The 26230-nt window shown below is 45.3% G+C and overlaps 1 protein-coding gene across 1 annotated transcript in view; it reads right to left on the reverse strand.

Annotated features, from left to right (window-relative positions):
* STPG2 (sperm tail PG-rich repeat containing 2) overlaps nucleotides 1-26230 on the reverse strand; it is an 873622-nt gene that overhangs the window by 692614 nt on the left and 154778 nt on the right. Inside the window, exons 5-6 of the mRNA XM_030190712.1 lie at nucleotides 24995-25110; nucleotides 21904-22015 (exon numbers count right to left, since the gene is read on the reverse strand). Coding sequence (XP_030046572.1) covers nucleotides 21904-22015; nucleotides 24995-25110 — 228 coding nt within the window. The remainder of the gene's footprint in view (nucleotides 1-21903; nucleotides 22016-24994; nucleotides 25111-26230) is intronic.

A 26230-nucleotide genomic window follows, 5' to 3' on the forward strand; every position in this document is an offset into this window, starting at 1 on the left:
TTTTCAAAGCACTTTGGGAGGCTAAGTTCCATAGGTTTCTATGGAACTTTGGGAGGCTAAGTGCTTTGAAAATGAGCCCGTTTATGTAGTATTACCACATAGAAGACAAAGATATTCTAAAACAATATTTATTGAATTGATAAATCCTGATGTTACATCCACTAGCTGGATCAGAGGTTAGAATTATAAACCTTTGTGATAGTAAACCAAGATGCTTTTATGATATCCTCTTCTAAAGTATCCATTTGGTGTCTATTAAAAAAAACCCAAAACTATTGATTTAAACCAGTACAGTATCTACGAAATATAAGATCCGTGTAACATAACATACCAGTTATGGGCATCTGTGTCTGAAATAGTCCTATTGCATCGAGTACACTTCTTAAAGCCACTTGGTACCCTCATTGACATGGAGGGAAAAACGTCCGACGCTAGGTCAAAAGGCTCTATAGCTCGGGCAGCTCAAGTAGTCATGTACCCGAAAATAGCCTTATTTGCTTAAGATACAGCATGCTTTTTGATTAATTACGTCTAATTTAAGAGAATAAGAGTTCTATATTTTACCTCAGAGAGGTTACTTCAGTTTACAATCTTTATAATTGATTTTCTGTGCAGTTTCTCAGCTTCACGATATGAATGTATCCCTTATTTTAATTTCAATTTTACTAATGCATATTAGTTTCATTCTCTTGATATTGTTAAATGAAGAACTGCAAAAACGACAGTGTCCTGTCTTTAATTTAATTTTAATGTTCCAAATTTGTTTTGTTTTATTGTTTATATTATGTTTCTTATGTGTTTTATTTTAGACTGCAGAGACTCCTGAGGCAGGTCAGTCAGCCGAAACACAGCCTTGTTGAGTCTATAAAGTTGTACAATAAACTTTGAAAAACTAAGCATAAATAACTGGATACCACAATTTAGCACCTACTTAACATGGGTAGTGAGCCTATTCTACGAGAATATTTACATGTATAAGTTTCAGCTACAATGCACCTACATTTAGGTGCACCTACTTATGTGAGGTCTATGGCTGGTGTAAATGGGTGCACCTAAATGTAGCACTTAAGCTTGTAACTTACAGTACTCTTTAAATTACATCCATAAGTGGGAGCACTGACTATGGCCCACCTATGCTCCTCCCCAGTGAACATCCCCCTTGCATTTACATGCTATGCACTTTGCACATGTCAATTATATTAATAGCGCTGAACATTCAGCTAGCACTTATGTGCATACATGTACATTCACCCATATAAGTGCTAGTAATTCCATAAATTTAAGCACGCAAATGGTGCTTAATTTTTCAGAGGGCAACAAACTGACTTAAATTTAGGTGCCCTAATATAGAATAAGGGGGGAAATGCCTAAAAAATGGATACATTCAGACCAGTACTCACAAACATTTATATAATTAGAAGAAGCCACAAAATCTGCTTGTTTCAATGAGGAAATATAAGTAGTAATGAAAGAACTGATACTGTTCTGTAGTTGTATACTTATGAACCATGTAAGATACACCACTGGACACTCACTGAGGCTTATATCAAGAAAATTAGATAAAGAAAAGCATAAGGTAGCATGTCTCATCCACTGGAAGCTAGGTAAACACTGCTGTGCCAGAAAAACACTATGATTATGACCCAGACATAAATACAGAGAATGAAGAAGTTATGATTACTTGAGACATTCTTATTCCTAAAGATAAAAAGTTTCATGCAAGAAAACTGGACATTGTGGTAAAGAAGAAAAGCACAAGAACTGCAATATTAATAGAAGAATCAGAGCCAAGTGGCTATTCTGTTCTACAAGTGGAGAAAGAGAAGATCTTCAAGAAGCAACAAATGCAATCAGAGACTCATAAAATGTTGCACAAAGATACAAGTTATCCTAGTTTTATTGCCTGATTTAAAAAAATTTCCAAGCACATCTTGACATGTTGCCTGTAAATATTACAAGTTATGAACTCCAGGAGGAGACTCTTTAGAACAATTCAAGTGTTCAGAGCATTAGCAGTGGCTGTAATAGACTTAGATAATCTCCAATATACCCTGATATAGGAGTAAATTCATTTATGTCAAGGCAAGTGCAAAATTAACTCCTTTAAAATACATTACTCCATGAGTGACTATTTTTGAGGTAGCCCTAATGCATGATATTCCATAAGAGGAATGGTAGTACTGTATTCCTGGGCTAAAAAGAATCCAAGTTCCAGAGGTGTTGTTCTACCCTTAAGAACTCCAGTAAGGAAAAGAGTGATGGTGATGGTTACTGATCGCCCCTGGAAGAGACAGATCAAAAGTTTGTGGGCCCCTGGATCAACTAGTACATAGGGCCTGGGCCTCCCCGACCCCTTCCCGGCTGCAACTGGCTAAGTATATAGTTTTAAACAAGAAGTACAATATACGAACATCACACAAGAAGTACAATATAAAATCAACTGTGCAAGTTCTTTACATTTATAGAAGTACATGTATAACATCAGGTAACTGCTAGTGTTATAGGGTATTGATGCAAGCATTAATAAATGGTTTCAGCAGAGTTTATAAATAGATTTATCATGTTCCTGAAAAACATGACCACCATATTGTACAGGCAGGCTGCTACAGAAAACCCATCTTGATAATGAGAAGGCCACCCCCAAGACCTTTGGGGCACTGGACCTGGGCCCAGCAGGCCCATGTGGGGATCCGTTCCTGGCCCATGGTGTCACAAAAGGCAATCGGGGATGTCCTGGGTAAAATAGGCTGATATCTACTGACAACAAGGTCAGACCTATAAAGTATTGTATTGCAGAATGACTGTACATATATACTTTTACCTACATATAGTCTAAGCACTTTTAAAAAGAAACTATTTATGTGCTTACATAGCTTTTAAAATTATATAATTTATCTGCAAAGAAAGCACTCATAGCTGCATCGGTAATTAGCCATATGCCAACTTTTCCATACGCAAGGTGATGACCAGCTTCTCTCAACATATAAGAGGAAATTTCATAATCCAGTCATTTACATTTATGCATGTGTTATGCACATAAATGTTTAGAATAAAGCGAAGTTACACACCTGTAGCAAGTGTTCTCCGAGGACAGGAGGACATGTATAATCACACACGGGTGATGTCATCTGACAGAGTCCCAGCATAGATGATGGCCAGCATTCAAAAATACAAAACACAAAGAACTTCTATTCCACAACTTGCTCGAAGGCTTAGTGTGGATTACAAAAGAGACTAATAATCTCTGAAGAATACATTATATAAAAAAACAACTTCAGAAAGGTACACAATCATACCTTCAAAAATGTCTTGAATAAATGTCACGATTGTGCCCATGTTTCATGCTCTCATTCATTTCGCCAATTGGTGGTCAGACCTGGTGGCTGTGATGGACTATCTGCTTTTTGTTTCCCATGTTCCAGAAATCATTCCGGTCTGGATCTTCCAGCCTTCCAGACTGTCTTGGGATTTTTAGAACTAAGCAGCACCCTTACCTGGTGACCTCCCTGGTATTTTGCCTTTATTAACCACCTGGAAACTTTCTTGTTTGCCTTTGCAACAGAGGTCCTCAGAAGAGTTTTCATCTGTGAGAGTTTGTTGCAGTGCTAATCTTGCTACTTTCAGTTTCAGCTAGACCCTGCTTGTTTCCTGGTTATTCTACGGCTCGCTGCCTGCCCAAGACCCTTCTTGTTTCCTGGTTTATTCTACTGCTTGCTGCCTGCCCAAGACCCTGCTCATTTCCTGGTTTATTCTACTGTTTGCTGCCTACCCAAGACTCTGCTTGTTTCCTGGTTTATTCTACTTTGCTGCCTGCCAGTAAGACTCTGCTTGATTTGTGCTCTATTCTCCTGCTTACTGCTTCTGTTCCAGTCCAGCTGCTCCAGTCCAGTCTGTGCCCATCTGTCTGTGGTCCGCCTTGCTGCCTGTTTGGGTGGTTCTCCTGCCACTGCCGGTTATTGGTAGTGGCCCAAGGGCTCACTTTTCCTGACCAGTGTGACAATAAGTTTCTAACAATTTATGAAATTTTAGGCATGAAGGTTCACATCTAATCTCAATAGTAAGAGAGTTCCAATATTTATCTGCTTGGTAATGAAAAGAAGCATCAAGAAGAATTCCCACCCAATATGAGTACACAGGACCAGAAATACGGTAAATAAACTGATAGAATACAACTATCCATAGAGGGGATGTAAGCATGCATGTCCTGCTGTCCTCGGAGAACACTGCTACAGGTGATTAACTCTGCTTTCCGAGGACAAGCAGGACAATGATTCTCACATATGGGAATCCCTAGCTTCCAGGCTCACCAAAAACAATAGCCAAAGGACAATCAGGGCTTGCAATGGCAAGGCCAACCAAAAACCAATCAACCGAAAATTATATATGAGGATGCAGCCTGAAATAGAATAAAAATGGACCTAAGAGGAAGGAGTTGGCTTCTAGACTCCAAACAAATTCTGTAGAACTGTCTGACTGAACCGACTGTTACATCCAGAATCTTGCTCTAGGCAATAGTGAGATATGAATATGTGGACAGAAGAGCATATCACAATCTTTGCAAATAATGGACTACTGATGCAGCCATGGCTCTGACATTGTGAGCCATGACATGACCCTCCAGAGTCAGCCCATCCTGGGCATAAGTAAAGAAAATGCAATCTGCTAGCCAACTGGATAAAATGTGTTTACCAATGGCTATCTCCATCCTGTTTGCATCAAAAGAAACAAAAAATATGGGCGGACTGCCTATGAGTTTTAGTCATAAGTACATAAGTAATGCCACACTTGGAAAAGACCAAGGGTCCATCGAGCCCAGCATCCTGTCCATGACAGCGGCCAATCCAGGCCAAGGGCACCTGACAAGCTTCCCAAACGTACAAACATTCTATACATGTTATTCCTGGAATTGTAGATTTTTCCCAAGTCCATTTAGTAGCGGTTTATGGACTTGTCCTTTAGGAAACCGTCTAACCCCCTTTTAAACTCTGCCAAGCTAATCACCTTCACCACGTTCTCCAGCAACGAATTCCAGAGTTTAATTACGCAATGGGTGAAGAAAACGTTTCTCCGATTTGTTTTAAATTTACTACACTGTAGTTTCATCGCATGCCCCCTAGTCCTAGTATTTTTGGAAAGCGTGAACAGATGCTTCACATCCACCTGTTCCACTCCACTCATTATTTTATATACCTCTATTATGTCTCCCCTCAGCCGTCTCTTCTCCAAGCTGAAAAGCCCTAGCCTCCTTAGTCTTTCTTCATAGGGAAGTCGTCCCATCCCCGCTATCATTTTCGTCGCCCTTCGATGCACCTTTTCCAATTCCACTATATCTTTCTTGAGATGCGGCGACCAGAATTGAACACAATACTCAAGGTGCGGTCGCACCATGAAGCGATACAACGGCATTATAAATATCCTCACACCTGTTTTCCATACCTTTCCTAATATTACCTAACATTCTATTCGCTTTCCGAGCCGCAGCAGCACACTGAGCAGAAGGTTTCAGTGTACTATCGATGACGACACCCAGATCCCTTTCTTGGTCCGTAACTCCTAACGTGGAACCTTGCATGACGTAGCTATAATTCGGGTTCTTTTTTCCCACATGCATCACCTTGCACTTGCTCACATTAAACGTCATCTGCCATTTAGCCGCCCAGTCTCCCAGTCTCGTAAGGTTCTTCTGTAATTTTTCACAATCCTGTCGCGAGTTAACGACTTTGAATAACTTTGTGTCATCAGCAAATTTAATTACCTCGCTAGTTACTCCCATCTCTAAATCATTTATAAATATATTAAAAAGCAGCGGTCCTAGCACAGACCCCTGAGGAACCCCACTAACTACCCTTCTCCATTGTGAATACTGACCATTTAACCCCACTCTCTGTTTCCTATCCTTCAACCAGTTTTTAATCCACGATAGGACTTTCCTCCTATCCCATGACCCTCCAATTTCCTCTGTAGCCTTTCATGAGGTGCCTTGTCAAACGCCTTTTGAAAATCCAGATACACAATATCAACCGGCTCCCCTTTGTCCACATGTTTGTTTACTCCTTGGGATGTAAGAATTGAAGTAAATTGGTCAGGCAAAATTTCCCCACACAAAAGTCCTCTCCAGATAGAAGGCCAATGCTCGCTTGTAGTCTAAGGTGTGCAGTGTGTTTCACCAGGAAGATCATGAGGTTTTGGGAAAAATGTTGGCAGAACAATGGATTGACTAAAGTGAAAGGCCAACCCAACCTTTGGAAAGAATTTAGGATGCGTGTGAAGAATCACCCTATTATGATGGAACTTTGTATAGGCTGGATCTGCTACTAGTGCCTGAAACTTGCTGTGTGCTGAAATGACCACCACCAGGAATATAACCTTCCAGGTCAAAAACTTCAGATGACAAATGTCTAACAGCTCCAAAGAATCTTTCATCTGCTGGGTGAAGATGATGTTGAGGTTCCATGACATTGTGGGAGGTTTGATAGGGGACTTAGTCAAAAGCAAACCTCATAAATCCAACAACTAAAGGCTGCACAGAGATAGGCTTACCTTCTACACAGTGATGGTAAGTGCTAATTGCACTGACGTGAACCCTTACGTAGACCAGACTCAGTTAAGTGTAGAAGGTATTCAATCATTATGTGGGGCAGGAAAAAAAGGTCTATGGCCTTGCCCTCACACCAGACAACAAACCTCTTCCACTTAAAATTATAGGACATCTTAATGGAGTCTTTTCTGGAAGTAAGCAGATCCTGGAGATACCCTCATGCAGATGGAGGGATGTAAGTTCTATGTTCTTAGCATCCAAACTGTTAGGGCAAGAGATTGGATATTGGGATGTAAGAGAGATCCTTCATTTTGAGTGATGAGGGTCAGAAACCAGTCCAGTCTCCACAGATCTTCAGTGGCTAAATCCAGAAGAGGAGGGAACCATATCTGTCATGGTCAGTAAGGTGAGATGAGAATCATGGTTTCCCAGTCCTGATCGAGTTTCAGCAGTGTCTTCCCCAGGAGAGGTTTCGGGTCATGGCTTGGGTCACAGTTGGGTTTACACTGCCTACCCAATTTGAAGGCTAGGTAGGCCCCAGCTGGTGGCAGGTGAGTCATGCCCTGACAAAGACCAGACCATAAAGTGGCTCTTAAAAGAGCCCTTGGGGGTGCCCTAAATGTCAGTGGCTCTTAAGAAAGCCCTTTGGTGCTGGCCTGATGGAGTCGAGGACACAGAGTATCTGAAACCTAGCTAAAGCTACAAATTGGAACAGGGAAGGAACAAGGCTGAAGGCTCCGACAGGAACAGGGCTGGAACAAGGCTGAAGGCACAGACTGGACCAAGAGTGGAACAGGGCTGAAGGCTCCGAGAGGAACAGGACTGGAACAAGGCTGCAACTCACTCTAGACCAGGCTAGGCAACCTGTTACTTTCTTATATACCACTAGACAGGAAGTGATGACATCAGTCAGCGCTCTCTTGCAGGGCTATAAAGGAAGTGCAAAGTTTCCAGGAAGTAAATCAGACTCTTCTGGCACGGACGTCTGCTGGAGACCATGGAAAATAGGTGAGGGGTGTAACACATTGGAGGATATGCATACAGGAATCCTTCCCCCAGTGGAGCAGGAAAGCATCTGATGCAAGTCTGTTGTTTAATCTCAGCCTTGAGCAGAACTAGGTGACTTTGTTGTTGAGATGAATGGCGAAAAGATCCACCAAGGGGGTGCCTCACTCTTGGAAGGTCTGTTGGGCTACTCCTATGTTCAGAGACTACTCATGTGGTTGCATTACTCTGTCTGGCAGGCTGTTGTCTTTCCCCGCCAGATATATGGCGCTGAGCATCATGCCACATTCCGCCAGCCTCCTGACACAAGAGATATGAGCCTGTGCCTCCCTCTTGTTGACATAATACACTGTAACCTGAATGTTTAAATAAGAACAATTTGGGTCAACAGCTGACCTTTAGAGTGCTCCAAATGGCTCAGAGATGAAGGAGATTTATGTGAAGTCTCCTGAGTGGACCAGAGACCTTGATTGTGAAGCCCATTTGCATGAGCTCCCCAACCCAGATTGGATGCATCTATTGTCAAAATCTTGTGTGAAGAAGAAACTTGGAATGAATGTCCCATGGTCACATTGAATCAAATCATCCACCACAACAATAACTCTTGCAGAACAGAAGTGACAGATACTAAATCCACTAGGTTCCTAGCAGATACCACTAAGAAGCCTCTCTCAAAGAGAGCCATGCCATGGGTGTCACATGAACTATGGAGGCCATGTGGCCCAACAATGTCAACATCAGCCAAGCTGTGACCTGCTGACTCTGCTGGACCTGAAGGACAATGGCTAGTAACACCCTGGCCTTGGGTTCTGGAAGGAAGGCCTAAGTCTGAACCATGTCTAGCAGAGCTCCTTTGAACTCCATTTGTTGGTGGGAAGATGATGGGACTTTGGGTAATTTATGACGAACTCTACGAACTCCAGCATCCAAACATATATGCAGACGATGTCACGATCTACATCCCGTTCAAAAACGATCTGAAGGAAATCACCAACGAGATCAACCAAAGCTTCCAAATCATGCACTCCTGGGCGGACGCATTTCAGCTAAAACTTAATGCAGAAAAAACACAATGCCTTATACTCACCTCCCAACATAACACAATTAAATTTACTACCATTACCACATCAAACTTTCCCCTCCCCGTTTCAAATACTCTGAAAATTCTTGGAGTCACCATAGATTGAAATCTCACACTCGATAACCACGTGAAAAACTCAACTAAGAAAATGTTCCATTCCATGTGGAAGCTAAAAAGAGTTAAACCTTTCTTCCCAAGGACCATCTTTCGCCAACTAATATAGTCATTGGTATTAAGCCACCTGGACTACTGTAACACCGGCTGCAAAGAACAGACCATCAAAAAACTCCAAACAGCCCAAAATACCGCAGCTAGGCTCATTTTTGGGAAAACAAAATATGAAAGTACAAAACCACTAAGAAAGAAACTGCACTGGCTTCCACTTAAAGAACATACCACATTCAAGATCTGCACGATTGTTCATAAAATCATATACGGAAAAGCCCCATCGTACATGATGGACCTCATTGACCTGCCACCCAGAAATGCTAAAAGATCTGCCCGAACATTTCTTAATCTACACTTCCCCAGCTGTAAAGGAGTAAAATTTCTCTCTCTACAATATCAGCAAAATTCGCCCTTTCCTTTCTGAGCACACTACCAGAACCCTCATCCACGCTCTTATCACCTCTTGCTTAGACTATTGCAACTTGCTTCTCACAGGTCTCCCACTTAGCCATCTCTCTCTCCTCTTCAATCTGTTCAAAATTCTGCTGCACGACTAATATTCCGCCAGGGTCGTTATGCTCATATTAGCCCTCTCCTCAAGTCACTTCACTGGCTTCCTATCCGTTTCCACATACAGTTCAAACTCCTCCTATTGACCGATAAGTGCATTCACTCTGCAGCTCCTCAGTACCTCTCCACTCTCATCTCTCCCTACATTCCTCCCCAGGAACTCCGTTCACTGGGTAAATCTCTCTTATCTGCACCCTTCTCCTCCACTGCTAACTCCAGACTCCGTTCCTTATATCTTGCTGCACCATATGCCTGGAATAGACTTCCTGAGCCAGTACGTCAAGCTCCATCTCTGGCCGTCTTCAAATCTAAGCTAAAAGCCTACCTTTTTGATGCTGCTTTTAACTCCTAACCCTTATTCACTTGTTCAGAACCCTTATTTTATCATCCTCACCTTAATATTCCCTTATCTCTTGTTTGTCCTGTTTGTCTGTCCTAATTAGATTGTAAGCTCTGTCGAGCAGGGACTGTCTCTTCATGTTCAAGTGTACAGCGCTGCGTACATCTAGCAGCGCTATAGAAATGATAAGTAGTAGTAGTAGTAGTAAAATACAAACTAACACACGTGACCAGCTTCTCCTACATGAGTACGCAATTGTGGAATGCGCTCCCAACTCACTTGAAATCGATCAACGAATTAAGTAACTTCTGCAAATCTCTGAAAACCTACCTCTTTAACAAGGCTTACCAGGAGAGCCCATAACTAACTGTGACACAACTCCTATCTATCTCTCTATAAACGCTTGACTAGATCCTCTTGTGTTCCTTGACTGCTGTATAACATCAATTGTATTATGTACCCTGGGATGGCTATGCCATATCAGGTCTCTGTAAGCCACATTGAGCCTGCAAATAGGTGGGAAAATGTGGGAGGGATACAAGTGCAATAAATAAATAAATGGTTCTCTGCATAGAATCCTGAGCTCTTTCCTTGAATGTTCTCTTGATCAGGGAGCCTTCTGAAATCTATACATAGAGTCAGCCTTCTAAGGAACTGGCTGCACAGAGGGAGTTGTCTCCCAGTCATCTGTGCCTGCCACAGGATGCCAAGCACAGGCACCTTCACATCCTCCTTAGGAGGATCTTCTCAGTTGAGGATGTCCAAAATTTCAGCCCTGGGCTTGTTCTCAACCTTCAAATCAAACAGAATGGTCTTAACCATTTTCGGGACTTAAAAACCTGAGGGACAGTCCCTCTGGTGGGAACCTTCTCCTTTCCTGAGGTGGGGAGGAGTCTGATGATAGACCAAGGGAGCCCTCCTCTGAAGACTCCTCTGGTTCAATATCAGACACCCAGGAACAGTTTGAATGAGACTCAGCAAGACTAAATGAGACTCCTCCTGAGCACGCAGGCTGTATCTGCCTCAGACGACTAGTCTAATGTCATGGGACAGATCCTGTTTTGGACACTGGGGAAGTTTTCTCTCCCAAAGGGTTGGAGAGGACCACTGCCTCTTCCGAGGCCAACACCTGTGCCCGTCTAGGCAATAGTATTGGTGAACGGACAACAGACAATGCATGGGACTTGAGGATTGCTTGGTGTAGAGCCATGACTGGCATTGACACCCTTGAGACCTTGGCATCACACCGAGCCAAGATCCACTCCAACTCCTCCTGAAACATGGCCCAAAGCTGTTCCTGAGGGGCAGGCATTGGTAAAGATAGGGTCAGTGTTAGATCAGTGTTGGCCTGTGAAGATGCCAAAGCCAAAATGTAAGGCTGGTCCTGGCATTGAGGAGACTGGTGCATAGGCACCAACTTCAAGGAGGAGGAGCAATCATCTTGGCGCCAATGCTTCTCAGGTACCAGCAGTGTAATTAACCCAGAGCTCCTGGCACTGTGTCTCAAAGGTGATCAACGCCGGTGCTTTACCGTTCCTTGATGCACTACATCGGGATGCCTTGGTGCCAACGAGGATGATACTGAAACCTGACGAGTCCTCAATGTCGGGTCCATTGCAGGTCGGTCTAATGGGGCCTATTGGCACCCAATGTTGAGGCATGGGGAGACTTCCCGGACGTCAGCACACCCCAATGTCTGGTGCAGCTCCACAAGAAATAGGGACTAATGCGTCCAATACCAGTGTCAAAAAGCTTCTCATGCTGGGCATCTCTACTCTTTTGTGTCCTTTTCTGTATTTTAGAACATAGTTGACAGAGGCTGTAATGTCAGGTCCTAGGCACAGCAAAAACCAATTGTGGGTATCGGTCACAGATATGGTTTTGCTACACCTAGTACAGTTCTTAAAACCATTGGGAGTTTTAAGGGACATCAGAACAAAAACAACTGAAGTGAAATCAAATGAAATATTTTTTTTAGAAAAAATAGGGGAAGTCCCCCATCAGTGCTCAGGCCTGAGGGCTGAGAGAGATGTGCAAATAAAATAAAACACTAAACATTAAAAGGGGTTACAAAATAAGAATAAGGAAGAAAAAAAAGGTCCCACATACCTCAATGGAAGGTACCAGAGAAGGAGAAAAAAATATACACTGAGGACAGCCAGCAAACTCAACTGTTCAGTTCTACAGAAAAACTAAGGCTGCTGGTCCTGAATGCTCACATCGGGCAGAAAGGCACCCTTGCATGTGTAGTGTGACGCCGACAAAGGCTTTGAGATTTTTTTTGAACTCTAGGTAGCATCCACACCAGGGCTCCGTTGGATGACATCACCCATATGTGAGAATTCATTGTGCTGCTTGCCCTCAGAGAATGACATATATGTGTGTATGTGCACAAATGCCTGTAAATGCCAGTATTCTGCCTAAGCACTATTCTACAAATAACTGTTTAACTTATACAGGGGGGCATTTTTGATATGACGTCTAAGTCGAACTTTGGACATTTTAAGTGGGGAATATAGCCATTTTCAAAACAGAAAAGTGTCTTTTTTTTTTTTTTTAATAGCTATTTGCTAGACATTTTTGTGCTCTGTGTGTTTATCTTTTTGGGCCATTAAAAAAAATTCCACGTGAAAAACGCACAAAATCAAGTCATTGGGATGTAGGAGGAGACAGTATTCTTAGTAGACTGGACACAGACATCCCAGGAGAGTGATGGGGCACACTAGGAGACACGGCAGTGGACTTCAAATAAATGCTCCCAGGTACACATCTCACCATTGCTCCCTTACCTTGTCTGCTGAGCCTCCCAAACCCCCACCCAAAACCCACTACCCCCAACTATACACCACTACAATAGCCCTTATGGGTGAAGGGAGCATCTATATGTGGGTACAGTGGGTTTCTGGTGAGTTTTGGAGGGCTCACAGTTTCCACCACAAATTTAACAGATAGGGGGAAGTATGGGCCTGGGTCCACCTGTCCTGCAATGCACTGCACCCACCACTAGACAACTCCAGGGACCTGAGTATAACATCTGAGGCTGGCATATAGGCTGGTAAGTAATGTTTTTAATCACATTTTGGGGGGTGGGAGGGGTCAGTGACCACTAGAGAAATAAAGGGAGGTCATCCCTGATTCCCACCAGAGGTCATCTGATCATTTAGGGCACCTTTTTGTACCTTATACGCTATAAAAACAGGTCTAGTTCAAAACGTCTTAGTTTTTGTCCTGGATGGTTTGGTTTTGTTCCATTATGGCTGAAAAACATCCAAGTGCCAGGAACGCCCAGATTCCACCCTTAACATGCCCCTGACACACCCCCTTGTGATTTGAACACACTTCTGATGGACTTCATAGAAAAGCATCTAAAAATTGGTTTTGAAAATACCAATATGAACGTTTTTGTGAGAAAAACATCCAAAAGCAGTTTTATGCCACTTTTTGGACCTTTTTCTCTTTTGAAAATTTGCCCCATTGTGGTTGCTTGCAAGGAGGGTAACCCTAAAATTCAAGCACAGGTTTTTCAATGGTTGAAATCATTTCTGTCTAATTGCTCCTTTTTGTTGACAGTTCCAGTTCAAAAGTCATCTATACACATATGGGTTTCCCAGGGCTCTATTTTGTCACCCGTATTATTTAACCTTTTCACAAGTCCCTTGGAAACCCTAATTCAGGAATACAAGATTAGCGCCCACTTTTATGCAGATGACATACTACTGGCCTTTTATACTTCTCCTACATCCCCAGACCTGAGTCATTTTCAGCTTTGCTTTGCTAAAATAACTGACTGTTTGAGGAGGCATAGGCTAGTGTTTAACTGCAATAAAATGACAGTCTGTTGATGTCCACTGCAGTGCCTCATTGCTCTCCTGGGATGTCTGTGTGGCCAATCTACTAAGAATACTGGCTCTTCCTACAACCCAAGGTAAAATTATGTATAATCATACCTGATAATTTTCTTTCCATTAATCATAGCTGATCAATCCATAGACTGGTGGGTTGTGTCCATCTACCAGCAGGTGGAGATAGAGAGCAAACTTTTGCCTCCCTATATGTGGTCATGTGCTGCCGGAAACTCCTCAGTATGTCGATATCAAAGCTCCATCCGCAGGACTCAGCACTTAGAGAATTACACCCACGAAGGGACACTCTGCCCAGCTCACCACCGCCGAAACGGGGGAGGGGAATTAACCCAGCTCATCCCCACACAAGTGGGGGAGGGGAATCCGTCCAGCTCATCCCCGCGGAGCGGGGGAGGGACACCACACCCGCCGATGCGGGGGGATCTGGCTTATCCTGCAACCGCAACCGCGGGAGGAGCTGACTGACCCTAACACCGCCGCAGCGGGAAGGGTACAAAGCTGCCCTACAGCCGCACGAAGCGGGAGGGAGTGCCGGCAGAATTTTAAGTCTCAATCCAGCCCCGAAAACGGAGGGGAGAGGAATGCAGCAGCTCACTGTAACACAAACTCGTCTTAACTCTTGAAGAATCCAAGTGAAAAAACTTGAACACGAAGTCTTTCTGAAGTAACTGAAGACTAAACTTGAACCTGAAATGCAACCAGAATATAAACAATACAGATATCTGGGAGGGGCTATGGATTGATCAGCTATGATTAATGGAAAGAAAATTATCAGGTATGATTATACATAATTTTACCTTCCATATCATCAAGCTGATCAATCCATAGACTGGTGGGATGTACCGAAGCAGTACTCACCCAGGGCGGGACATTGAAATCCCTGACCTCAACACTGAAGCTCCAAACCGGGCCTCCGCCCGTGCAGCCACAGTCAAACGGTAATGCTTGGAGAATGTATGAGCCGAAGCCAAAGTTGCCGCCTTGCATATCTCTTCCAAGGAGACGGATCCGGCCTCTGCCATCGAGGCCGCCTGAGCTCTTGTGGAGTGAGCCTTCAGCTGGATAGGCGGCACCTTCCCCGCGGCCACATAAGCCGCTGCAATGGCTTCCTTGACCCATCTTGCCACTGTAGGCTTAGCAGCCTGCAGACCCTTACGAGGACCTGCACACAGGACAAACAGATGATCTGACTTCCGGAAATCATTGGTCACTTCCAAGTATTTGATGATGACTCGTCTCACATCCAGATATTTAAGAGCAGAGTATTCCTCTGGGTAGTCCTCCCTACGAAAGGAAGGGAGACAGAGCTGCTGATTCACATGGAATCGAGAAACAATCTTGGGCAGGAAGGAAGGCACTGTGCGAATAGTCACTCCTGCCTCAGTGAACTGCAGAAAAGGCTCTCGACAAGAGAGCGCCTGGAGCTCGGAAACTCTTCTGGCTGAAGAGATAGCCACCAAAAAGACTGCTTTCAACGTCAGGTCTTTCAGAGATGCCCTCGACAAGGGTTCAAAAGGCGGCTTCTGCAATGCTCTTAGCACCAGGTTGAGATTCCACGCAGGCACCACTGAGTGCAGAGGAGGGCGCAGGTGATTAACTCCCTTGAGAAAGCGCACCACATCTGGCTGCGAAGCCAGGGAAACACCCTTCAGGCGGCCCCTGAAGCAAGCCAGAGCCGCTACCTGGACTTTAAGGGAACTGAGCGACAGGCCTTTCTCTAGACCTTCTTGCAGGAACGCCAACACTGAAGAAATTGGAGCAGTGAAGGGAGAAAGTGAGCCTGCTTCACACCACGCTGCAAAGATACGCCAAACCCTGGCGTAAGCAGTAGAAGTAGAGCGCTTCCTCGCTCTCAGCATAGTGGCGATGACCTTGTCTGAGAAGCCCTTCTTCCTCAGACGCTGCCGCTCAATAGCCAGGCCGTAAGACCAAAGGGGGAGGGATCCTCCATCACCACGGGACCCTGATGTAACAGGCCCTGCTCCACTGGCAGTCGCAGAGGATCGTCGACTGAGAGCCTGATCAAGTCCGCATACCAGGGACGTCTGGGCCAATCCGGACCCACCAGGATTACCCTGCCGGGATGCTTTGCCACCCGGTCTAGCACCCTGCCCAACATGGGCCAGGGCGGGAACACATAGAGAAGCTCTTGTGTCGGCCACTGTTGGAGAAGAGCATCTACTCCCAGGGATCGAGGGTCCCGTCCTCTGCTGAAGAAGCGCGGCACTTGGCAATTGGCCGATGACGCCATCAGATCTAGGCTCGGCTGGCCCCAGCGCTTCGTGATGTCCAAGAACGCCTGAGCAGATAGCTGCCACTCTCCGGGCTCCAAGGTATGGCGACTGAGAAAGTCCGCCTTGACATTCATGACTCCGGCAATGTGGGCCGCTGAAAGCTGCTCCAGGTTCGCTTCCGCCCACTGGCATAGATTCATAGCCTCCTTGGCTAGAGGGGCGCTCTTGGTACCTCCCTGGCGGTTGACATAGGCCACAGCCGTGGCATTGTCCGACAGGACCCGTACAGGCTTCCACACCAGTACCGGGATGAACTCCAAAAGCGCCAACCGAATGGCTCTGAGTTCCAGGAGGTTGATAGACCACTTTGCCTCTGCAGGAGACCAGAGCCCCTGCGCTGTCCTTCCCAAGCAGTGGGCTCCCCAGCCCGACAAAGAGGCGTCCGTCGTGACGACAATCCACTCTGGGGTCACCAGAGGCATTCCCGCAGACAATTTGTCTGTCTGCATCCACCAGCTCAGCGCCTTGCGCACTGCTGGGTCCAAGGGAAGTCGCACAGCATAATCCTCCGACATCGGAGTCCAGCGCTGCAGCAGAGAGTGTTGAAGTGGTCTCATATGAGCCCTGGCCCAGGGCACTACTTCCATCGTGGCCGTCATAGAGCCCAACAGCTGCACATAGTCCCAAGCCCGAAGAGGAGAGGCTACTAGGAACTGGTTCACCTGAGCCTGAAGCTTGACAATCCGATTGTCTGGCAGGAACACTCTGCCCACTTGGGTGTCGAATCGAACTCCCAGATACTCCAGGGACTGAGTGGGGCGCAGCTGGCTTTTCTCCCAGTTGATGATCCATCCCAGGGAGCTCAAAAGAGCAACCACCCGGTTCACAGCTTTGCCGCACTCTGCATAAGAGGGGGCTCGGATCAACCAGTCGTCCAGATAAGGATGGACTTGTACTCCTTCCTTCCTCAGGAAGGCCGCGATGACCACCATTACTTTGGAGAAGGTCCGCGGAGCAGTAGCCAACCCGAATGGGAGGGCTCTGAACTGGAAGTGTCGGCCCAGTACTGCAAAACGCAGGAAGCGTTGATGAGGAGGCCAGATGGGAATATGCAAGTACGCTTCCTTGATGTCCAAGGATGCCAGGTACTCCCCTGCCTTCACTGCCGCTATAACAGAGCGGAGAGTCTCCATGCGAAAGTGCCGAACTTTCAAGGCCCGATTGACCCCCTTGAGGTCGAGGATAGGCCGGACAGAACCTCCTTTCTTTGGTACCACAAAGTAAATGGAGTAACGTCCCTTGCCAAGCTGATTTTCTGGCACCGGAACGACCGCCCCCAGGCGGATGAGATTGTCCAAGGTCTGCTGCACTGCCACAGCTTTGACCGGAGACTTGCAGGGAGAGAGTACAAACCCGTCTCTTAAGGGTCGGCAGAACTCTAGCTTGTAGCCGTCTCTGATGACTTCCAGCACCCAAGCGTCTGAAGTTATTGTGGTCCACTCGCCCAGAAACGAGGACAGCCGTCCTCCAATCTGCACTGGGGCGTGGACCAAGACCCCGTCATTGGGTACGAGACCCTGGGGGAGGACCGGAGGGAGCACCTCCGGGACGGCGGTCTCTGCGAAAGGAACGCTGCTTGGGGGAGAAGGTCCTCTTAAAGGAAGAGGAGGCAGAAGAGCCCGACCTGCCCGGGCGGTACCGACGGGCTTCCTGAAACCGTCCTCTGGAGGTACCGGGGCGAGCACTAGCTCGAGCCCTGACCTCTGGCAACCTCTTGCCCTTAGACGTGCCGAGATCGGTCACGATTTTGTCCAGCTCGACCCCAAAGAGCAGCTTGCCTTTAAAAGGCAATCTAGCCAGGCGGGATTTAGAGGCGTGGTCAGCAGACCAATGCTTCAGCCAAAGCCACCGCCGCGCAGAGATTGTCTGAGCCATGCCTTTAGCTGAGGCTCTCAAGACATCATACAGCAAGTCTGCCAAATAGGCCAAGCCCGATTCCAGGGCCGGCCAATCATCCCTCAAGGAAGAATCCGAGGGGGAAGCCCGCCGCACCATAGTCAGGCACGCCCTGGCCACATAGGAACCGCAAACTGAGGCCTGCAGATTTAAAGCAGTAGCCTCGTAGGACGACCTTAAGGCCGCCTCCAATCTTCTGTCTTGGGCGTCCTTTAGGGCCGTGCCACCTTCCACCGGCAACGCCGTTTTCTTAGTCACCGCAGTGATTAAAGAATCTACGGTAGGCCACAGATAGGCCTCACGTTCACTCACAGCCAAAGGATAGAGGCGGGACATAGCCCTAGCCACTTTAAGGCTCGCTTCTGGGACATCCCATTGAGCCGAAATTAAGGTGTGCATAGCATCATGCACGTGGAAGGTTCTAGGCGGGCGCTTCGTCCCCAGCATAATGGCAGAGCCAACAGGGGCTGAGGGAGAGACGTCCTCCGGAGAGGAAATCTTCAAAGTGTCCATGGCCTGTAGCAACAGGTTGGGCAAATCCTCTGGGATAAAAAGCCGCGCTGCAGAGGGGTCATCCGCTCCAACCGAGCGGGGATCCGTCTCCTCCAAGGAATCCGCAAAGGACCGTTGGGAGACCTCAGACACGCTGCCCTCATCTACATCGGAGGAGACAAATTCCTCCAAGGCCTGGGAATCAACCCGAGGGCGTTTGCCTCTGGGAACCTCAACCTCTTTACCAGACGAGGGAGCAGGGGCAGCGTTGTGCATGAGGAAGGCCTGATGCAGCAGCAAAACAAACTCGGGGGAGAAACCCCCCAGACTGTGCACTTCCGCAGCCTGGGCAACAGCCCTAGACGCACCCTCAACCGGCGCTCGCAAGAGCGGGGGAGAGACATGCTGCGCATCCAAGATGGCGTCCGGCGCGACACTCCGCGAAGGAGCCGCGCGGGAAGAGCGGCTCTTAACTTTAGCCGCTTTTGTGCCGTCGCCCAAATTAAGGGCGTTCATGGCATTAATGTCTCCAACCTCAAGGGCGGCCCAAGAAGAAGCCGTCCGAGCCGCGTGGCCGGCCAAGATGGCGGAGGCGAGGAGCGGGGGATGGGCGTTTATGGCGGGAAAAACCGCCACGCCGGAGGAAGGACCGGGACATACGTCGGTCACGAAACTGTCACCCAACAAGGGCGAATCAGACTTGAAGACCCCCGCATCCCCTCTAGAAGCGCTCCAGCGATCCGGGGAGCGACCCTTTGCGCCCTCGCCCTCCGACGCCATATGCCACGAGGAGAAGAATCGGGGAACCCCCTGCCCGCTATAAAAAGGTAAAAATTACCTGCTGTCCGCTCCGAGCTGTAACGACCTGGTGTCCCAGTGAGTAGCTGCAATAGACGCTTAAATAAACGTCGAAATAAACGCCTTTAAGGACGTTCAAAATTTTTTTTTTTTTTTTTTAACGGAGCCAGCGGGAGGGGGGAGAAAAGGAGGGACCTGGCACCACCAGGTTTGCACTTGCTCAAAAGAGCCCTCAACCCCAGGCACTCAACAAAACCTAAAAATTAGGCTTGGAGGCCTAGCCAGAGCTGCTGCTGTGTGTGACCACCACCTGCTGAGATAGAGAACATACTGAGGAGTTTCCGGCAGCACATGACCACATATAGGGAGGCAAAAGTTTGCTCTCTATCTCCACCTGCTGGTAGATGGACACAACCCACCAGTCTATGGATTGATCAGCTTGATGATATGGAATGGCTTGATTTTGTGCATTTTTCACTTGGACATTTTTTTTAATGAATCAAAAAGATAAATGCACAGAGCATAAGAACCTCTAGCAAATAGCCATTTTCAAAAAAACAGACATTTTTCTGTTTAGAAAATGGCTATATTCCCCACTTTAGACATTCAGAGTTGGACTTAGATGTCATAATGAAAATGCCCCTCACTGTCAGGCCAGCACAGAAATGGTTACCGAGGCATTAACAGCTACCATGTGCTAATTCATGTGGTAACTGCTTCCCACACATTGGAAAAAGGCCTCTTTAGCTTCCCATTTGTCAGTACAACTAACCAAACCACAAGCCATTTATTATATCAGCTGGAAAATAATATAGAAAACATCTAATATAGTTACTTTCATCTTGTTTTGCTGAAAAGTATGCAAATGTAGATTAACTTTAATCTATATAAATTTAAGTACTACCCAAAAAAGGACACTGGGTTATATTTTTCAGTTTAACTCCCTCATATGCATATGAAGAAATTCAGCCGTTTTTGCAAGCTGAAGAATATAAATTAAAACAAAAATGAATCGTGCCAAAATATAATTACAGAGAATAACTTATTAGAATAATGTATGCTTTCTTAAATCATAGTAGATTTTGAAGTAAACTCAATGAAAGAGATGGCAATGCTAATTTTTTTTATTCCTTGATTCTGTACTTTGTTTTTTTTTTTATCTTCTTTATTTATAATTTTTAAATTTACATCTCATGACATAAATTCGAGAAACATCAGAAATAAGCTAATAACAAGAAAAAATTGATTACTCATTACCTAAACAGGTTCCAAGTAAAGAATAACAAATTAATATTAGTCCACAATAAGTTGAGACAAGATACTAGGTAATAAAAAAAAAGGAAAGAGAAAAAAAAAAAAAAAAAGGCTTATAAAAATAAGCCAATTATTCACAACGGAAAGGACATAGTTGATATCCACAGCCAACGTATCAACGCATTATTTAGGAAGGCAACACATTAGGCACCTGAACATTTTCTTTAGATGAAATAAATTGTAATAATTTTTGAGGGGAAAAAAATATATAATTATTTAGACCAAACATTATGTGACATTTGCATGGGAATTTCAAAAGAAAAGTAGCACCCAATTGTAAAACTCTAGTTTTATAAAGCAAAAATTCCTTTCTTTTCTTTTGTGTATTCCTAGCTAAGTCTGGAAAAATCTGTATTTTTTGCCCCAAAAAAAGATCATTTAAATGGCGAAAATATAATCTAAGTATATTATGTCTATCAGGTTCAAGAGTAAAAGTCACAAGCAATGTTGTTCTCTCTGTGATTGATTCCAGAGAGGTCTCAAGAAATTCAGTCAAGTTCAAATTTTCTGTAGCCTGAGGTTGTTCTTTCAATAATTTCATGGTTCCAGTAATATATTGGAATCGTGTTATAGGTGGAAAACCCTCTTTCGGAATCCCCAAAATTTCACCAAGATATTTTTTAAACATTTCATCTGCTGAAATTATAGGAGATTTGGGGAAATTCAACAACCTCAAGTTATTCTTTCGGGTGGAATTTTCCAGGTATTCTAATTTTCTTTCCTGAATTTCCTTATCCTTAACCAAAGTCACAGTTAGATTCTTTAATTGTTTAACCTCATCTTCCATCTTAGAAATCTTTTCCTTGTGCTCTTGGACATTTAAAGATAGTTCTTGAGTAGTTTGTTTTAATTCGCCTATCTCGCCCTTAATAGAGGTATTCATCTGCAGTAACATTCCGTTTACCTCCTGTATTGCGTCCCATAGGCTTTCCATGGTCACCGATTCTGGTCTTATTCGTCCTCCACATTTCTCGGGAGGCAAACCTCGAGTAACAGGGGTGGCAACCCGCATCTGCCCCTGTCTTGCTGCTCCTAAACTCGAAGTTAATCCAGCAGTGGGTCCTCCTTCCACTAGCAACGGAAAGGTCGTTTCAAGCTGCCGTGGCCCCTCTGCTAGCGAATCACTTCCGGGTTGTGGAGGTACGGTGAAAGCGGGAGGACTCAACGTCGCTCCCTCTGCGCTGCACTCATCTCCCGAAGGGTTTGAGACCGTTAAAGTGGAATTCAACTCGCCAAGGATCCCGATACCAAAGTTCTCCAGTGTTGATTGCCTAGAAACTGGCGTCGACGTTGGTACCACGGAGGTAGGCACCAGCGTTTTCCCCTTTCTTTTCCCCATCTAAATTGTCGGGGAGAGAAATTGCTAGGGTCAAACAAAGAAGATTCTGAGGAGCTCCGGGATCACACATCCGTTACGTCCGCCATCTTGTCTCGAGATTCTGTACTTTGTTTTATATTACAGATCATTTTCTTTGGCTCTGCTCATGTGACCTCAGTATTTCACTCCCCATAATATCATAATAAATACAAAATAATAACTTTACCTTCTTTTCTTCCTGTAAAGTTACCACTTCATGATACCTTGGAACGAAGAGGAGATCTTTCTTGTTCTCATCTTTCTTGATATTGATATTCTCATAATAAACAGTAGCTTTCCTTTGGAAAATATGAAGGGCAATTTAAGAGGTCGCAAATTGAGGCACAAAAACATTTATATAAATACAAGCTTCTCTTCCAGCTATGAACCCTATTTACTAAACTGCATTATGTCAGTAACACATGGATAATGGCACATGCTAATTGGCAATAGCTTGCATTATTTGCCAAAAACGCAGCTTAAAATGGGATGTCTATCACAGCACAAGTTAGATGAGATGTGAAGCATGCAAATGTATGTAAAGCAGCACAATAATACACAAAATAAAAACGCAGCTTGCATTAAGCTTTGGAACCTGCAGCTGACAGAGCCTGGTTTTCCTTCCCAGTTTCACTTTCAGGGGAGAGGAAGAAGGACAGCAGCAACCAGTGGGAGATTACAGAGGGGTCATGCCTTAATCTCTCTAGTGGTCAGCTGCTCAATTAGAGCAACTTTTGGTAACTTGGACATGACTGAAACAGGTCTAGATAAAAATGTCCTTTTTAGACATTGACGTTTCTTTCCATTCAAAACCCCCTTTTGGGCGTCCTACTTTTGGGCTGTCCCTAGTCCCGCCCAAAACACACCCACAACACACACCCCTTGCTATTTGGATGAACTGCAGTGTGAAATGTCAAAATTCTGACTTTCCAAAATGTTTTTAGCAGATGGACTTTTTTAGGCATTTTAACACATCCATCTCCTTTGAAAATGAGCACCTATATGGCTTTCCTTCAGCTTTAAACTCCTTCTTGCCACCATCCCGTTCAAGCAATATTTAAAAAGTAATCTTGAAAGCATTGGTCAACATTTTACCCAGCCAGAAACCTCTGTACTTCTTTTATATCAATGTAAGGCCTCAGAGTCACCTTCCTCAGTAAATTCTTTAGCCTATGGCAATTGACTTTGGAGGGACAGCTGGATGGAGGCTGATTCTTAGCAGGGCTGGCTTAACCATTGGACCAGGTGAGGCTCTGGCCCAGGGCGCCAGCGATTAAGGGCACCAAAATACCCAAGCTCTGACCTCATGTGGTCTACAGGTTAAGCCTTTTCTTCCTCCTCCTCCACCCCCCCCCCCCCCACAAGTCCAAGCTCTCCCCTTCTCTCTTCCCCCTCTCCACAGGTCTGGCACTGCCCCCCTCAACTCTCTCACTCTCCTGCGGTCCTCTAAAGTTTACGATGGTCGCTGGCGGCAGCAACAGTAGCCTGACAAGCTGCCTTTGACCAGCCCCAGGTCGTCCCTCTGCCATGCCTTGCCTCCTCTGATGCAATTTCCTGTGGACGGGACATGGCAGAGGGAAGATCCAGGGGCTAGCCAAAGGCAGCCTGTCATGCTACTGCTTCTGCTGGCGACCAATGTAAACTTTATAGGATCAAGAAGGAGTGAGAGAGGTAAGGAAGCAGTGCCAGACCCAGGAGGAGAGGGACAGAGGCAGGGGAAAGAGAGACCGGACCGGGGTGGGTGGGGGGAAGGGAGGGAGCAACGGAAACAATGCAATTGGGAGGGGGTGCCACCAAAGCATGTTGGCTTAGAGCACCACTATCCCATGAGCCGGTTCTGCATCTTGGTAGTGCCAATCTCTTCACTTTACAATGATGGGCATGATAGTGGTCCAAAAGACATCCAAACATAGCAAAATGTTCTTATAGCCTTTCCCCTATCTGTACCTTTGAATAATTTAATCCTGGAATTTTATCAGCAGCTCCATAATTCAGATGTTTAGACCTCTGCTTCAAATTCATTACATACAACAGAAAGGGCTTGATTTTTCATCCAGAAGTATTAGAATTAGCTCAAGTACTATGATTGGACACAGGGGGTTCTATTTAACTTTTTAATGGCCCTGTTAAGGCAATTTTGTGAAACTGAGTTAATTTGGGTTTACTTATGCAGCCAAGTCTTTTTTATTATATTTTTTATGAATATCTCTATATTGTTTTTTCATGAGGAAAGGATAAAGTATGTTGTGTAAATCAGTGAAAAAAAATCTCCTTTAATGCATTTTGAATTGCATTTTTTAGACAGCAAAATGTACAAAATGTAAAATAGTGTGAAGAGTTTTACCAGGAACTAGGCCCCTCATTCTATAATTTGGTGCCTACTATTAAGCACCAAGTGTGGCATACATGTAGGCTGAGCATAGCCTTGCATAAACTGAGCACGCACGAGGAGTCGAAGCGTCGGCATCTGGAAGCACACTGCTGATTTTCTCTGTCCTGCAGCAACATGAGGATAGTGGGGGGGAGGGGGGGGTGGCGCTTCAACAATGAATCTCTTTGGTTGGCAAGGTTTTGGCATCCCTGCCAGCAAAGGTATTATTTTTAACACGGGGAGGGCTACGGAGGAAATGAGTTGCCCCGCCTTCCCCCCCCCCCCCCCTATAAAAAGCAGACAGCTGGCTATGGCCCTGCTACAGACAAATTACGGTTCCAATGGAAAACATTTTAAAGCCGACATTAAAGCTTCAAATTTGAAGAGAAAAACAAAACTGATTTCCTTTATAAAATATGTCTAAAACTAAGGGGCCCTTTTATCAACCTGCAGTAAAAAGTGGCTTTAGCGCATCCTTATGCAGGTCATTCCCAAGCACTAAGGCAATTTTTACACAGGGGTAAAATGGCAAATATTTCCATATTCACTATTATTGGCCATGCACTCATTTTCCTATTAGATCGTGAGCCCCTACTGCCACCCAATATGTAGGCAATAAGGGCTCACACATCAACCATGTACAAGCAAAAATTATCTCGGGATGCCTGAGCACGCCCCATGACAAGCCCTTTTTTTGCTATGGTAAGCACACGTTAGTGAATTAAAACTACTGCACCAAAACAAAAGAGAATAGAATCTGAGTGGAGGGCAAAAAAGCTGAGGATAAGCCTGAACTTTTAGAGTTAAAACAGCTTTTGAAATCAACGGAATTAAACTTACTGAACGTCACTTATTTGTAGGGTTGGGTGTGAGGGAAGGAGCTATAATGTGGTATTTTATCACTTACTGATCTATTTCATAATCTCCAGGTCCAGGTCCTTCACATTTCTTGGATTCAGTCCGTTTTGCTGTACGATTACCAAAATGTATTCCTTTATACTTTGAAGTGGCATATGCTTCATTCTGGAGAAAAAAAAATAAAGACATAGCAGAGCTGCTCAATTTTTGAAAGGGAGATTTTTGAACATGCCTCCAGCCCTGCATACTCCACTTCCTGGCACACCTACATTTCCAACAAGCCATCGTCCCCTCCATTGGCAGCAGGAGACACCTTAATAAAATGCCATCTATTGGTGCCACAGGACCAGTCTTTTGATAACAGCTGTGAGATTTTGCAGCTCTTATAGCAAGACTGGTCTTTCAGTAGCAGGAGATCACATCTTAGAGATGCCAAGGGTGCCCATCCAAAAGCTGGAGATTTTCCACTACTGTACTGGAGATTTCAGGCCAATAATCAGTCTCTCGGTGGCCCTGCATTTTGACATTTTTCTCTCCATGACCAACATCCATTTTCCCTCTACTTTCCTATCCACCCTGTCCAGCGTCTCCTCTGTGTCCCTGCCTCTATACGCCCACCATGTTCAGCATCTCCACTCTCTAACCCTATTCTTGTCTTGTCCAGCATTGCCATTCTGTGACCCTGTGACCCTCATTTGGTGGCATCACCCCTCTGTCCCTATGCCCCCTCCACATATCTAGCATCACCCCTGTTTGTCCCTTATACTTCCCCATGTCAAGCATCTCCTGTCTGTCCCTTATCCCTCCTCATGTCACATACCACCCCTCAAATCTTCCCAAATTCTCCTGTACCACCCCCTCTCCAAGGCCAGCATATCTGTATCTCGCTTCCTCCTCTCCTCTCCAGCAACATGCCTCCTTCTCTCTTCTTTTCCTCCCCCTGAGGACAGTATGTATCCATCATTCTTCCTTCCCTCCCCAATCCCCCAACCCATGGACCAGCACGTCTCCCACTCTTCCCTCCCTCCTCCTCCCCCTCCATCCCCCCACCCTAGGGCCAGCATGTCTCCCACTCTCTTCCATCCCCCCAACTCTAGGAGTACTTGATAGTGAGAAGTGGGAGATCAGAGAGATTGGAGAGCTTTCTGGATTTTCCTTCAGCTTCAAGTGAGAGACTATTATTGAGAGTAAAGTGTGCAGGAATCAGGAACAAATAGATAGATAGATAGATAGATAGATAGATAGATAGATAGATAGATAGATAGATAGATAGTAGATGACGGCA

Source organism: Microcaecilia unicolor, chromosome 2 (genome assembly GCF_901765095.1).
Source record: "Microcaecilia unicolor chromosome 2, aMicUni1.1, whole genome shotgun sequence".
Taxonomy (NCBI): domain Eukaryota; kingdom Metazoa; phylum Chordata; class Amphibia; order Gymnophiona; family Siphonopidae; genus Microcaecilia; species Microcaecilia unicolor.